Source organism: Heteronotia binoei, chromosome 6, assembly GCF_032191835.1.
Source record: "Heteronotia binoei isolate CCM8104 ecotype False Entrance Well chromosome 6, APGP_CSIRO_Hbin_v1, whole genome shotgun sequence".
NCBI lineage: Eukaryota > Metazoa > Chordata > Lepidosauria > Squamata > Gekkonidae > Heteronotia > Heteronotia binoei.
Window position 1 is genome coordinate 15,310,824 of NC_083228.1, and position 12,897 is coordinate 15,323,720.

A 12,897-nucleotide genomic window follows, 5' to 3' on the forward strand; every position below is an offset into this window, starting at 1 on the left:
TATGCTTGTGGTATCATCTTGTGGGGGCAGTTTGGCCTGGCATGGTTGTTTTATGGTATACCGCACAGAGTATGCTTCTCAAGGCAGCTGTTTTCTGTAAGGGAAGTGATCTGACTTTAGTGAATTAGGATAAATAATAAGTTCATCCACATAAAGCCAGTCCACGTTAGCCAGTGTCAAATGTTTTGTTGCCTTTATCAAGACCGATGGCTTTTAAGTGGAACCCAAAAATCCTGTCATTTCCTCACAAGGCTCTAGCTCACAAACTATATATATTAGAAGACTGAGTGTGCGTGACTGTTAAGTTGAATAATCTAGTCAATGTGAGGATTTTGTGCCATTTCATGTGGAACCCTTAAAGAAGTGCCTGTGTGCACTCTTGGTGAAAGAATTCATCACAAACTGTATTCAAGTGTTTTTGTTTATGAGTCACATGCAGACTCTTAATCCTTAAAAAGTGCCTGCATGCACTCAAAAAGTGCGTGTGTGCACTCTGGGTTATTCTATAGCAGACTATTTGGAAACAGAGGTTGTGTTAAAGTGCCTATATGCACTCTTGTGTATTCTATTGCAGACTGTTCAAAAGCAGAGGCTTTGGAATGTTAAAGTACCTGTGTGCACTCTTGTGTATTCTGCTGTAAACTCTACAAAAGCAGAGGCTTTGGAATTTTAAAGTGCCTGTGTGAATTCTTGTGTATTCTGTTGTACACTGTTCAAAAGCAGAGGCTTTGGAATATTAAAGTACCTGTGTGCATTCTTGTGTATTCTATTGTAGGCTGTACAAAAGCAGAGGCTTTGGAATATTAAAGTGCCTGCGTGCATTCTTGTGTATTCCATTGTAGATTGTTCAAAAGCAGAGGCTTTGGAATGTTAAGGTCCCTGTGTGCACTCTTGTGTATTCCATTGTAGATAGTTCAAAAGCAGAAACTTTGGAATGTTAAAGTGCCTGCGTGCACTCTTGTGTATCCTATTGTAGACTATTCAAAAGCAGAGGCCTCGGAATGTTAAAGTGCCTGTGTGCACTCTTGTGTATTCTATTGTTCAAAAGCAGAGACTGTTCAAAAGCAGAGACTTTGGAATGTTAAACTGCCTGCGTGCACTCTTGTGTATCCTATTGTAGACTATTCAACAGCAGAGGCCTCGGAATGTTAAAGGGCCTGTGTGCACTCTTGTGTATTCTATTGTAGACTGTTCAAAAGCAGAGGCTTTGGAATGTTAAGGTCCCTGTGTGCACTCTTGTGTATTCCATTGTAGATTGTTCAAAAGCAGAGGCTTTGGAATGTTAAAGTGCCTGTGTGCACTCTTCTGAATTCTATTGTAGACTGTTCAAAAGCAGAGGCTTTGGAATGTTAAAGTGCCTGCGTGCACTCTTGTGCATTCTATTGTAAACTGTTCAAAAGCAGAGGCGTCGGAATGTTAAAGTGCCTGTGTGCACTCTTGTGTATTCTATTGTAGACTGTTCAAAAGCAGACGCTTTGGAATGTTAAAGTGCCTATGTGCACTCTTGTACAGTTTATTGAAGTCTGTTTAGAAGCAGAGACTTTAGAGTTTTCTCATTACCCCATTATGATTTTCTTGCAATAAATGCTTCATTAGAATAGTGTTTATAGTTTCACCCTGACATTTTTTCTATTATAGCCAAAAGAAAAGTAAGGCAGCTTTCTTCAGTATCAATAAAATATATTTCTTCACTCTTGTTTCAGAAATTATGTCACGTATCTTATTCCTCTGGCCTTTTTCAATTTTGTGATCCCGGTTTTCATCATGCTAACAGCCTACCAATCTATAGATCACAAGTTCAGGAAAACTGGACAGCACAGGGTAAGAAATGTTTACCTGGTTTCCCCAAGTGTGATTCATTAAGACTTTCTAAGTGGAGCTTCAGACACTGTTTTAAGAACATATGAGAAGCCATGTTGGATCAGGCCAATGGCCCATCCAGTCCAACGCTCTGTGTCAGACAGTGACCAAAAACCAGGTGCCATCAGAAGATCTACCAGTGGGGCCAGGAATCTAGAAGCCCTCCCACTGTTGCCTCCCCAAGCACCAAGAATACAGAGCCCCAGACATAGGCTGGGTCCAGAAAGCCAATCTGAGGTGACATAGGGACCCCCAGACAGATTATAAAAGAACTCTCAGACATGCACATCTAGCAACTATCCCACTCTCATACTCACCCAGTCTTCTGGCGTCATTGAAGCAGCTTAAAAAGCTACCATTTCCTCAGTGGTTGCAGACTTCCAAAACGTTTCCCTGCTGCCTTTCAAGCCATCTGAATGGCTGGGGAGTGCATGGGAAGTACCTCTCAAGTGCTTGAGTGGTCTGACCACCCTTCCAGAGCTCATGCAGCCCATCCCAGGGCACTTTCTCCTCTTCCAGACTACTTCCAGGACGGGAGGCTGCCACCCCAAGCTGCTGGTCTGGACCCTGCCATAGTGTTCCATCTATGCCTTGTGGCTAATAGCCACTGATGGACCTCTGCTCCATACATTTATCCAGTTCCTTCTTCAAGCTGTCTATGCTTGTACTGTATCACTTTCTGCAGCAGTAAATACCACATATCAGTCACTCTATTTTCTCCTTCACTCCAGATCTCCTCTGGTTTATCCATTGTTCTATCCAGAAGTAACATTTGTTTTTAACTTGTTCCATTATCAACATTTTTTCTAATCAGTTTGAGGTTGACATGAATTAAAACCAAAAATTTTCAACAGTGAGGGACTCAGACTGAACCAGAAGCCATTGTGGAGGGTCCCACCAGGGGTCATTTTGTAGAAAAATGGGTGGTGGAGCTTAGGCTTGCCAATCCCCAGGTCCCAGCGGGGGTTCTTCCGCTTTCCCAGGCTCCTTCCCGCCCCCAGTCAGCTGGCCGGTGGGGGAAGCCCCGTTTCAGAGAACCATGTGCCTTTCTACCTCCAGAGGCTTCAGTCTCCAATTGAAAGGTTTCCTCTTGGGATGGGGTGTCTGTGTTACTTTGAAGAAGCTGGCAGCAACTCATGAGTAGAGAGGCCAATCCCTCACTTCAGAGTCGCTAGAAACAGGGTGGGGGAGGGAAACGTCTGCTGGGCACTTCATTATTCCCTATGTGGAGATCGATTCTCAAAGAGTATAATGGGGAATTGATCTGGAGGTTTTGGGGGCTCTGCAGGAGCTGTTTTTTGAGGTAGAGGCACCAAATTTTCAGTATAGTATCTAGTGCCTCTCCCCAAAATACCCCCCAAGTTTCAAAATGATTGGACCAGGGGGTCCAGTTCCATGAGCCCTGAAAGAAGGTGCCCCTATCCTTCATTATTTCCTATGGAAGGAAGACATTTAAAAAGGTGTGCGGTCCCTTTAAATGTGATGGCCAGAACTCCCTTGGAGTTCAATTATGCTTGTCACACCCTTGCTTCTGGCTCCACCCCCAAAGTTCCCAGATATTTCTTGAATTGGACTTGGCAACCCTAGTGGAGCTCCTCCAGGGATTGTTATGCAGCTGCACCTGCTATTCAATGGACAAGGTAGGTGGGGAGGAGGAGGGGGAACCCTCAGAAAGGTTCAGGAGCTGCCCTCCTGTGAGCTCCTGCTGGATTCAAGGCCTGAGTCCCACGCAATACTCCCCCTAAGCTGTGGAGTCTTGTGAGCAAAAATTCTATTTTGTGAGCTACTGGCATTAAAGTTGTGCGCTATCGCATAAATCAGTTTGCTCTGGGGCCATTTTTTTTTTAGTTAAGACAAAAATGTGTGAACTGGAGGTGAAAAACTGTGACCTAGCTCACACTAACTCAGCTTAGAGGGAACACTGGTCCCCTCACTGGGACGCCAAGATAAGGCTTTTCACTGAGGTGTACATGGCTGCACTTTTAATTCAAGAGGCACCAATAAATTGTGGAAAACTCTCAAAGCTGGGATCTAGTTGCCGGCCAGCACACACACTTGAGGTCAGTTTGGGGAGAGACAGGTGTTCCATCTCATCATAGGCTCAATTGAAAGTATTCGCTATCACAGACAAACCCTTTCGTAGCCTTGGACACTCCTATCTGCGAGACTGTCTCTCCTTCAATGCTCTGCCATGAGAGATTCGCTCATCTGAGCAGGGCCTTCTGCAGGTACCTCCAAAACAGCCAAGTCAACAACTGTCCATACATATGCTTTCATTGCGGTGGTCACCACCTCATGGAATGGTCTGCTATTCCACTCTTCTAGCTTTCCACAAACTATGCAAGACTGAATTATTTGAAAGAGCTTTTCTGCGCAGGCAAATAGGATTCCACTGTACAAAATGATTCACAAAGCTGCTCGGATAAATTGCTATAAATTGGATTCTACTGTGTAATTTTTGCATCATTTGATGTGTCGTGTCGGTCTGTATGCTTTGGTTCCGTTCTGTTGTTGGATTTCTGGTTAGTTCTAGAATCCTAATCCTACTGCAGTATAGGGCTGCCAAGTTCCCAAGCCAGGCAGGGGTTTCCCCACCCTGGGGGTTCCCAACCTGCCAGCCCACATTGGGCCAGTTGGGGGATTCTCCCCCAACGTCGCCAGCAGGATGACATCGCTCACAAATGAAGACATCACGCCAGCAACGTCGTGCGCCGGCCACTCTAGGAGCTTCTGGGGAAACTCTATGGTTTTCCCAGATGCTCTAGCAATTTGGGAGGGAAAACTCTATGGTACCCACAGGGGTCTTGGCAACCCAACTACAGTATTGAATGTCCCGTTCTGTTGATTGTATTGACTCACTCGGTGTAGTCCACCTTGAGTCCAAATGAGAAAGGCGGGCTATTCATAATGTAAATGATTACTAAATAAAAATTCAGCTCTCCTGTAAAAAAAAACTTCTAATAACTTAAAGAAACAATTAATTATTTCTAGCAAACCGCTTCTTTCTGAAAGTTATGTGCCAGTGCTGTACGAAACGTTATTTGCTTGAGACATCTGACATAGTTCATAAACACAAATCAAAGGAATTTAATGCCTTGTTTGTTGTTCTTTCTTCCCAGTTTAATACTGGCTTGCCCGTGAAATCTTTGGTCATTTGTTGGGGCCCTTACTCAGTCTTATCCTTCTATGCAGCAGTTGAAAATGTGACTTTCATTTCACCTAAAATCCGAATGGTACGTAAAAAAGTGTCAATTTCATCATTCAAATGCAGCAGCAAACCACAGTTAACACAAACACTGCTTAACAAGGCAGGTACAAACCATGGTTTAGAATCCCAGTTTAGCACCTTTCCAATAAACCAGCCTGTTGTGCAACCAGTATTTAGACAGGGCAATAAACTGGAACTGAAGAAGACTGAATTATACCCTGACTGCAACCTAGAGAAACATTAAGGCCTCAGGTACAATCCAACCCAAGTTAACCACTTGATTGCAGCAGGAGAACATAAGTGGAGCTACTGGCCATGCTAATGTCTTGCAGTCCAAGGTCAAAGCAATGATGTAACTGTGCTGGTTCACATTCATTCCTTCTTCCCCATGCTCCTGTTGTCTCCCTCATTTTCTGTTTTACACTGGAACTTCCTTGTGACCTCTGTGAGTAGAATTACTAAAATTACCTCTGCAAATGTCTAGGGAAGGCAGAGTGTCAGAAGGAGATGATGTCATGCCTGGGTGAGAGTCTGGGCTGCTGTAGTCTCTATGGTAGGGGTGTCAAACATGTGGCCCAGGGGCCGGATTATCAAGCTCCTGAGCAACTGGGTTTTAAAACATGCTTAAAGCGTTAGCACTCACAGGTTTTAAAGGTGCTTTCTTTGTATTTCTCCCATGGAATCCAGGGAATTGGGCAAAGGAAGTTCTGGCTCTTTCCTTCCTTCCCCAGGGGACTGGTGGGGGAGGAACCTCAGCCAGGAGAAGGAAGAGAGGCTTGGCTCAGTAGCTCTGCTGTGCAATTGAGAGAGCCTGGCAAAGCAAGCTATTCCTCCCCCTTTCTCCCCTTGGGGCCTCAGCCAATGGAGAAAACAGAGGCTTTGCTCTGTAGCTCCTGTGCAATTGAGCAAGCCTGACAAAACAAACTGTGGCTCAGAAGGAAGCAAGAGAGAGGGAGAAGGAAGCAGATGACAGCCAGTTGCTTGGGGGAGGGGGTAATAGGAGCCCTCTGGGGGCCTGATTAGGCCTCCGGGCCGCATGTTTGACACCCCTGCTCTAAGCATTTAATTGTTTGAGATAACCTTGAAATTCCATCATAAACCAATCCTAACCCTGTGTTCTTCCATGTGATTCCTGATAGATTCCTGCTGTTGTTGCTAAGATTTCACCAGCTGCAAATGCCCTCATCTACACTTTGGGGAATGAGAACTACAGAGGAGGAATCTGGCAGTTCCTGACGGGACAGAAGATGGACAAAGCTGAAGTGGACAACAAAGCCAAATAATGTATAAATAGCCAAATTTAGCTAAGGGCCTCCTCACAGATTACATTTCTAGCTGTATGTATAAAATTATGTTCCAATGTGTGTGCCTAAAGAAGTGTGAATTTAACACAGAGGTACAAATTATTCAGGTATTGTTGTTGAAGGCTTTCACGGACAGAGTTCATTAGTTGTTGTAGATTTTCCAGGCTGTATGGCTGTGGCCTTGGCATTGTAGAACCTGACATTTCACCAGCAGCTGTGACTGGCATCCTCAGAGTTATAACAACGGAAAGCTAAGATTCTCCCTGTGTCAAAGTGAGAAGAAGATGGTAGGCAAGTAATTTATATCTACTCAGGAAGGTGGGGTAAGGCTGAGTCATTATCTTGTTGGAGTTTCCCAGGCTGTGACATGCTAAGAACTTCCTCAGGAAAGCTCCTCCATTAACATGTCACAGCCTGGGAAATTCCTACAAGATAATGACTCAGACCTAACTCACCTTCCTGAGTAGATATAAATTACCTGCCTGTCATCTTCTTCTCACTTTGACACAGAGAGAACTCTAGCCTTCTGTTGTTATACCTCTGAGGATGCCAGTCACAGCTGCTGGCAAAACATCAGGTTCCACAATGCCAAGACCATGGTCATACAGCCGAGAAAATCTACAACAACTAATAAGGTTTTCTTTCATTGCCAGACCAGACTGCCAAACTGGGTGTTGTATGAATCAAGACCCAAAATATTACAGTTTTCTCCACTTTGGGACAAACAGTAACTCTGTAGTTCTGTTTCTATTTGCAAGACCATGCAGTGGTTTAAGATTAAACTCCTCCCTGGACACAGCCACAATCTTCATCAGGACCTTGTATAATTACCGTTCTATTCTTAAACATCAACAGGGATCCATGATCTCTGTCTGATCTAGGTTGAGCCTCAGGCAAATGGGGGGGACAGTGGTCCAGTGGTAGAGCGTTTGCTTGGTAAGCAGAAGGTCCCAGGTTCAATCCCCAGCATCTCACACTAAAAAAGGTGCAGGCAAATAGGCATGAAAAACCTCAGCTTGAGACCCTGGAGAGCCACTGCCCGTCTGAGTAGACAATACTGACTTTGATGGACCGAGGGTCTGATTCAGTATAAGGCAGCTTCATATGTTCAGATATGCTCAAATATGTTGCCACCGGCAACTAGTAGCAGGAATAGGATTGTCAGCCTCCAGGTGGTGCCCAAATATCTCCTGACAATACATCTGATCTCCAGGCAACAAAGATCAGTTCCCATGGAAAAAATGTAGGGCTACCAATCCCTAGTTAGAGACAAGAGATCCCCCAGTTTGGAGACCTTCCCCCCACTTCAGGGTTATCAGAAATGAGGGAGGGAGGGAAATGTCTGCTGGGCACTCCATTATTCCCTATGGAGACCGATTCCCATAGGGTATAATGGAGAATTGATCTGTGAGTATCTGGGGCTGGGGAGAGGCTGTTTTTTGAAGTAGAAGCACCAAATTTTCAGCATAGCATCTGGTGCCTCTCCTCAAAACACCCTCCATGTGTCAAAAAGATTGGACCAGGGGGCCCAATTCGATGAGCCCCAAAAGAAGGTGCCCCTATCCTCCATTATTTCCAAATGGGGAGGAAGGTGTTTAAAAGGCACATGGTCACTTTAAATGTGATGGTCAGAACTCCTTTTGCAGTTCAATCATGCTTGCTACACCCTGGCTCCTGGCTGCACCCCCAAAGTCCCCAGATATTTCTTGAGTCGGCCCTGACAACCCAAAGAAAATAGTAGGTTTGGAAGGTGAAGTGTGTAGTATTTATGCCCACCCTAATTTTCCTAATCTCCAGGAATTTCCCAACCAAAGTTGGCAGCCCTAAGTGGAAATCAGGAGCATTTCCAACCAGTTAATAGCTTTTCCGCATTGAAGACATCCAGTATTGTCTGCAAGCAGTTACTGAATTACTGAGGGGCCCTCGTGCAGCTCATTTTCCAATTTGTGTGACGCTTGTTCAGTGAATTGCCTCCAAACACTGTGGGTTGTCCATGGTCTCATTTCCTATTTAGTATCACCAGGGCATTTTTTGTAGCAGGAACTCCTTGGCAGGGGTGGAATTCTAGCAGGAGCTCCTTTGCATAGTAGGCCACACACCCCTGATGTAGCCAATCCTCCAAGAGCTTACAAGGCTCTTTTTTGTAAGCTCTTGGAGGATTCGCTACACCAGAGTGGTGTGGCCTAATATGCAAAGGAGCTCCTGTTAGAATTCCACCTCTGCTCCTTGGTATATTAGGCTACACCCCCTCCCCTCCGATGTAGCCAGTTCTCCAAGAGCTTACAGTAGGCCCTGTAAGAAGAGCCCTGTAAGCTCTTGGAGTATTGACTACATCAGGGGCATGTGGCCTAATATGCAAAGGAGTTCTGGCTACCAAAAAAAGCCCTGGTTATCACAATTCCATCACAAATCCTCAAGCACCTTACTCTCTGCAAGATGCAGGGTGGGTGGGGAGTGGTGAAAGTTAATAGTAGGGACAATGTCTAGTGAACATAGCTAGGCCAAGTGGAAAGGATTTCTGTTCTATACCTATGGCATTCCCAGGCAATTGAGGGAGTAAAGCCATACCTGCTATTTATGTCGTATGTTTGTGTCTGTGTTTTATATTTGCATTAAATGAATATGTGTGAAAGTGTGGACTGTTTCAGACATTATTCCTTATTGGTCTCAATCAGTGTCCGATTGGAGGATCAACGCCACCATTTAGTAGCAACCCCCGCCAAATTAATAGTCATCGTTTTAATGTTGTTGTTCAGTATTACCTCTGCCTGGTGTGTTTTGATTTCTCCTGTGATTGTTATTTTGAAGCAACTCTCTCCGCTTTATTTAGCCTCATGACTGCTGGGATGGTTTTTAAACACAATTACATTTAACTACAGCAGGAGAGGCCAAACCTGCCTAACGTAAGAACCACATAGAATAAAGGCCAGGTCTTTAAGAGCTGCAAAACAGGAACATCAGAGGAAGGAAGGAAGGAAGGAAGGAAGGAAGGAAGGAAGGAAGGAAGGAAGGAAGGAAGGAAGGAAGGAAGGAGGGAGGGAGGGAGGGAGGGAGGGAGGAAGGAAGGAAGGAAGGAAGGAAGGAAGGAAGGAAGGAAGGAAGGAAGGAAGGAAGGAAGGAAGGAAGGAAGGAAGGAAGGAAGGAAGGAAGGAGAGGGAGAGAGGGAGAGAGGGAGAGAGGGAGAGAGAAAGAGAGAAAGAAAGAAAGAAAGAAAGAAAGAAAGAAAGAAAGAAAGAAAGAAAGAAAGAAAGAAAGAAAGAAAGAAAGAAAGAAAGAAAGAAAGAAAGAACACAATAAAATTTAGAGGTTCCAGAGCTCAGCTCTTCTGAGCTCCTGCTCAAAATGAGGCCTGCTCAGACACTGTATATTTATGCAGTACTCTAGTCTTCTTTGGCCCCTGCCATCAACCAAGGACTTCTTTTATCGGGAGCACACTCTGCTTCCCTGTGATGACCTTGATTCCATCTGGTGACACTGTGAGAGTGCAAGTGTCTGAAACTTCCACCCTCTTGTCCAACCCCCCTGTGGTCAGTCTTGACCAGGCCCCCTGTGGTCAGCTGAAGTCCCTGACTCATACACCATACTACAGAGAGATAAGCAGCTTAATGCCTTACTTCTCTGGATTATTAAAGAACATGGTGGGAGGGGGTCGAATCTGCAAGGAAACTGTGGTTGTGGGTAGCAAAGCCTCTTGTGAAGAACACCCCCCCACACACACACAACAGAAGCTAAAATTAGGGTTGCTTGGTCCAATTAAAAAAATATCTGGGGACTTTGGGAGTGGAGCCAGGAGGCACTGGGGGTGGAGCCAGGAGCAAGGGTGTGACAAGCATTATTGAACTCCAAAGGGAGCCAGTTTGGTGTAGTGGTTAAGTGCGCAGACTCTTATCTGGGAGAACCGGGTTTGATTCCCCACTCCTCCAGTTGCAGCTGCTTGGGTCAGCCATAGCTCTGGCAGAGGTTGTCCTTGAAAGGGCAGCTGCTGTGAGAGCTCTCTTAGCCCCACCCACCTCACAGGGTGTTTGTTGTGGGGGAAGAAGATATGGGAGATTGTGAGCCGCTCTCAGATTCAGAGTGGAGGGTGGGATATAAATCCAAATCCAATATCTTCTGGCCATCACATTTAAAGGGACCGCACACCTTTTAAATGACTTCCCTCCATTTGGAAATAATGGAGGATAGGGGCGCCTTCTTTTGGGGCTCATAGAATTGAACCCCCTAGTCCAATCTTTTTGAAACTTGGGGGGAGGGGTTTGAGGAGAGGTACTGAATGCTATGGTGAAAATTTGGTGCCTCTACCTTAAAAAAAAATCAATGCCTTTACTTCTACCCGTGGATCAATTCTCCATTATACCCTATGGGAATCGGTCTCCATAGGGAATAATGGAGTGCCCAGCAGCCATTTCCCTCCCCCCCCCTTTCTGATGACCCTGAAGCAGGGGGGGGGCTCCAAACCAGAGAATCCCCTGGAGATTGGTCAAGGGAGAGAGGTCACTTGTAGGTTAAAGGCAGCACAACCAAAGTTATAGCGACCAAATGACTAAGAATGTATTGAAACAAAATCACACCAATATGTTCAATAGAGCCTTTTGGAGTTCAGTGCCATTTTGAAATCTTACTGGAGACTTTCTGTCCCATTTGTCCTTTGGGAATTCTATGTGCAGGCTTCGGACGCACTGAAAAAGAATCTTGTGGGTTTTGCAGCTTTTTGCAACTTATGGATGCATCAAAAACACTTTGATGTTTTTTTTCTGAACTTTTGCCTTCGGTTGAGAGATGTGGTTGGAGCTCCCTAAGCTAGAAGAGGATTTGAAGCAGGGATAATCAAGTCGCCCTCCCGTTCATTGGGACTCCTTTGATGGAACTGGGAAACTTTTGGGGAATTGCTATTGCTATTTAGTCTTCTACTGAACATATGATTTTGATTCAATACATTCTTAGTTATTTAGTCACTGTAACTTCAGTTGTGCTGCCTTTATCATACAAGTGACCTCTCCCCCTCTACCCAACTGGGGATTGGTAACCCTAGCTAAAATCCCTGTGACGATATTCCATAGAAGGCAGCCGTTTGCAGCTTTTCCTCTCTCTGCATGAGTCCACCCAGAACCTGGAGAGACCAGGCTAGCCGTCAGATCCTGGAGTCGGCACTGGACAATAATCGGGTGGGAGACCACCAGGCAAGTCCAGGGTCGCTATGCAGAAAGAATTTTTTAAAAAAAGGAAAAAAGGAAAAACTGTCAGGGGAATCCAGATTCAAAAAGTTATGTCACCTGGTTTGTCCTTCAGCCTCGCTTCTTCCTGAGGCAATCTGCGTGACCGTTGGTAGTGCATTTCTGCCTTGGGACTCACTCGACTCTCCACCACAAAACTGAGGCATTGGGCCTACTCAGGGCTTTTTTTGTAGCAGGAACTCCTTTGCATATTAGGCCACACCTCCCTGATGTAGCCAATCCACCAAGAGCTTACAGGGCTCTTAGTACAGGGCCTGCTGTATGCTTCAGGAGGCCTGGCTACATCAGGGGGTGCGGCCTAATATGCAAAGGAGTTCCTGCTACAAAAAAAAGGCTCACACAGGAGCCTTTTGAATACATGAACCAAAGCTGAAATGTTGCCACAAATTGTGGAGGCAAAATAGGCAGAGGGGAGGAGCAGGTGGACACAATCCACCTACCTGCTGCACGTTCTGTTTACCTACATATAATTCCATTGGCTGTATATGAGACTAGAACAGGTCCAGGGCTTTTTTGTAGCAGGAACTCCTTTGCATATTAAGCCACACCCACCAATGAAGCCAATCCTCCAAGAGCTTACAGTAGGCCCTGTAAAGAAGAGCCTCATAAGCTCTTGGAGAACTGGCTACATAAGAGGGGTGTTCGTGTTACAAAAAAAACCCTGGACAGATTTATAGGTACATGAGAATGTTAAAAATGAGGGGGGGCGGGTTCCAGATGGTGATTAATCTCAATCTTTGGCTCAACCGCTTGAAAGAACTGTTCTGCCAAGAGCTGAAGACTATATCACCAACCTTCTGGACCTGATTAGAAATCTGGGACAGCGGTCACATTTTCCTTGCCCTTGGGTAGGATGAGACAGATGGCCAGATTACCAAGGGGTTGTATGCATACTGTGGTAAATTATTGCTCAGTCAATGAGCGGTTGTGTTCCTTCAGAGTTACTGACAGAGAAGAACCTCTTTGATAACGCTGCAACTGGTCACACGGCTTGCTGAAATGAGGTTGGTGTTCCTGTTATAGAATCTGTAGTAGTTGTGAGCAGTGGATTCTAATCCGGAGAACCGGGTTTCATTCCCCACTCTTCTGCATGAAGCCTACTGGGTGACTTTGGGCCAGTCACAGTTCTTTCGGAACTCTCTCAGCCCCACCTATCTCACAAGGTGTTCGTTGTGGGGAGAGGAAGGCAAGGCGATTGTAAGTCACTTTGAGACTCGGTAAGGTAGAGAAAATTGGGGTATAAAACCCCACTCTTCTTCCTCTTCTGCTTACAGCCCACATTAAAACAGTCCAA

General features: G+C 45.4%; 1 protein-coding gene across 1 annotated transcript in view; it reads left to right on the top strand.

Moving 5' to 3' along the window:
* The window catches only part of RGR (retinal G protein coupled receptor), a 31,010-nt gene extending 24,656 nt beyond the window's left edge, over positions 1-6,354 (top strand). Inside the window, exons 5-7 of the mRNA XM_060240793.1 lie at positions 1,704-1,821; positions 4,980-5,093; positions 6,208-6,354. Of these exons, the coding sequence (XP_060096776.1) occupies positions 1,704-1,821; positions 4,980-5,093; positions 6,208-6,351 (376 nt within the window). The 3' untranslated portion in view covers positions 6,352-6,354. The remainder of the gene's footprint in view (positions 1-1,703; positions 1,822-4,979; positions 5,094-6,207) is intronic.
* The last annotated feature ends 6,543 nt before the right edge of the window (positions 6,355-12,897 follow it).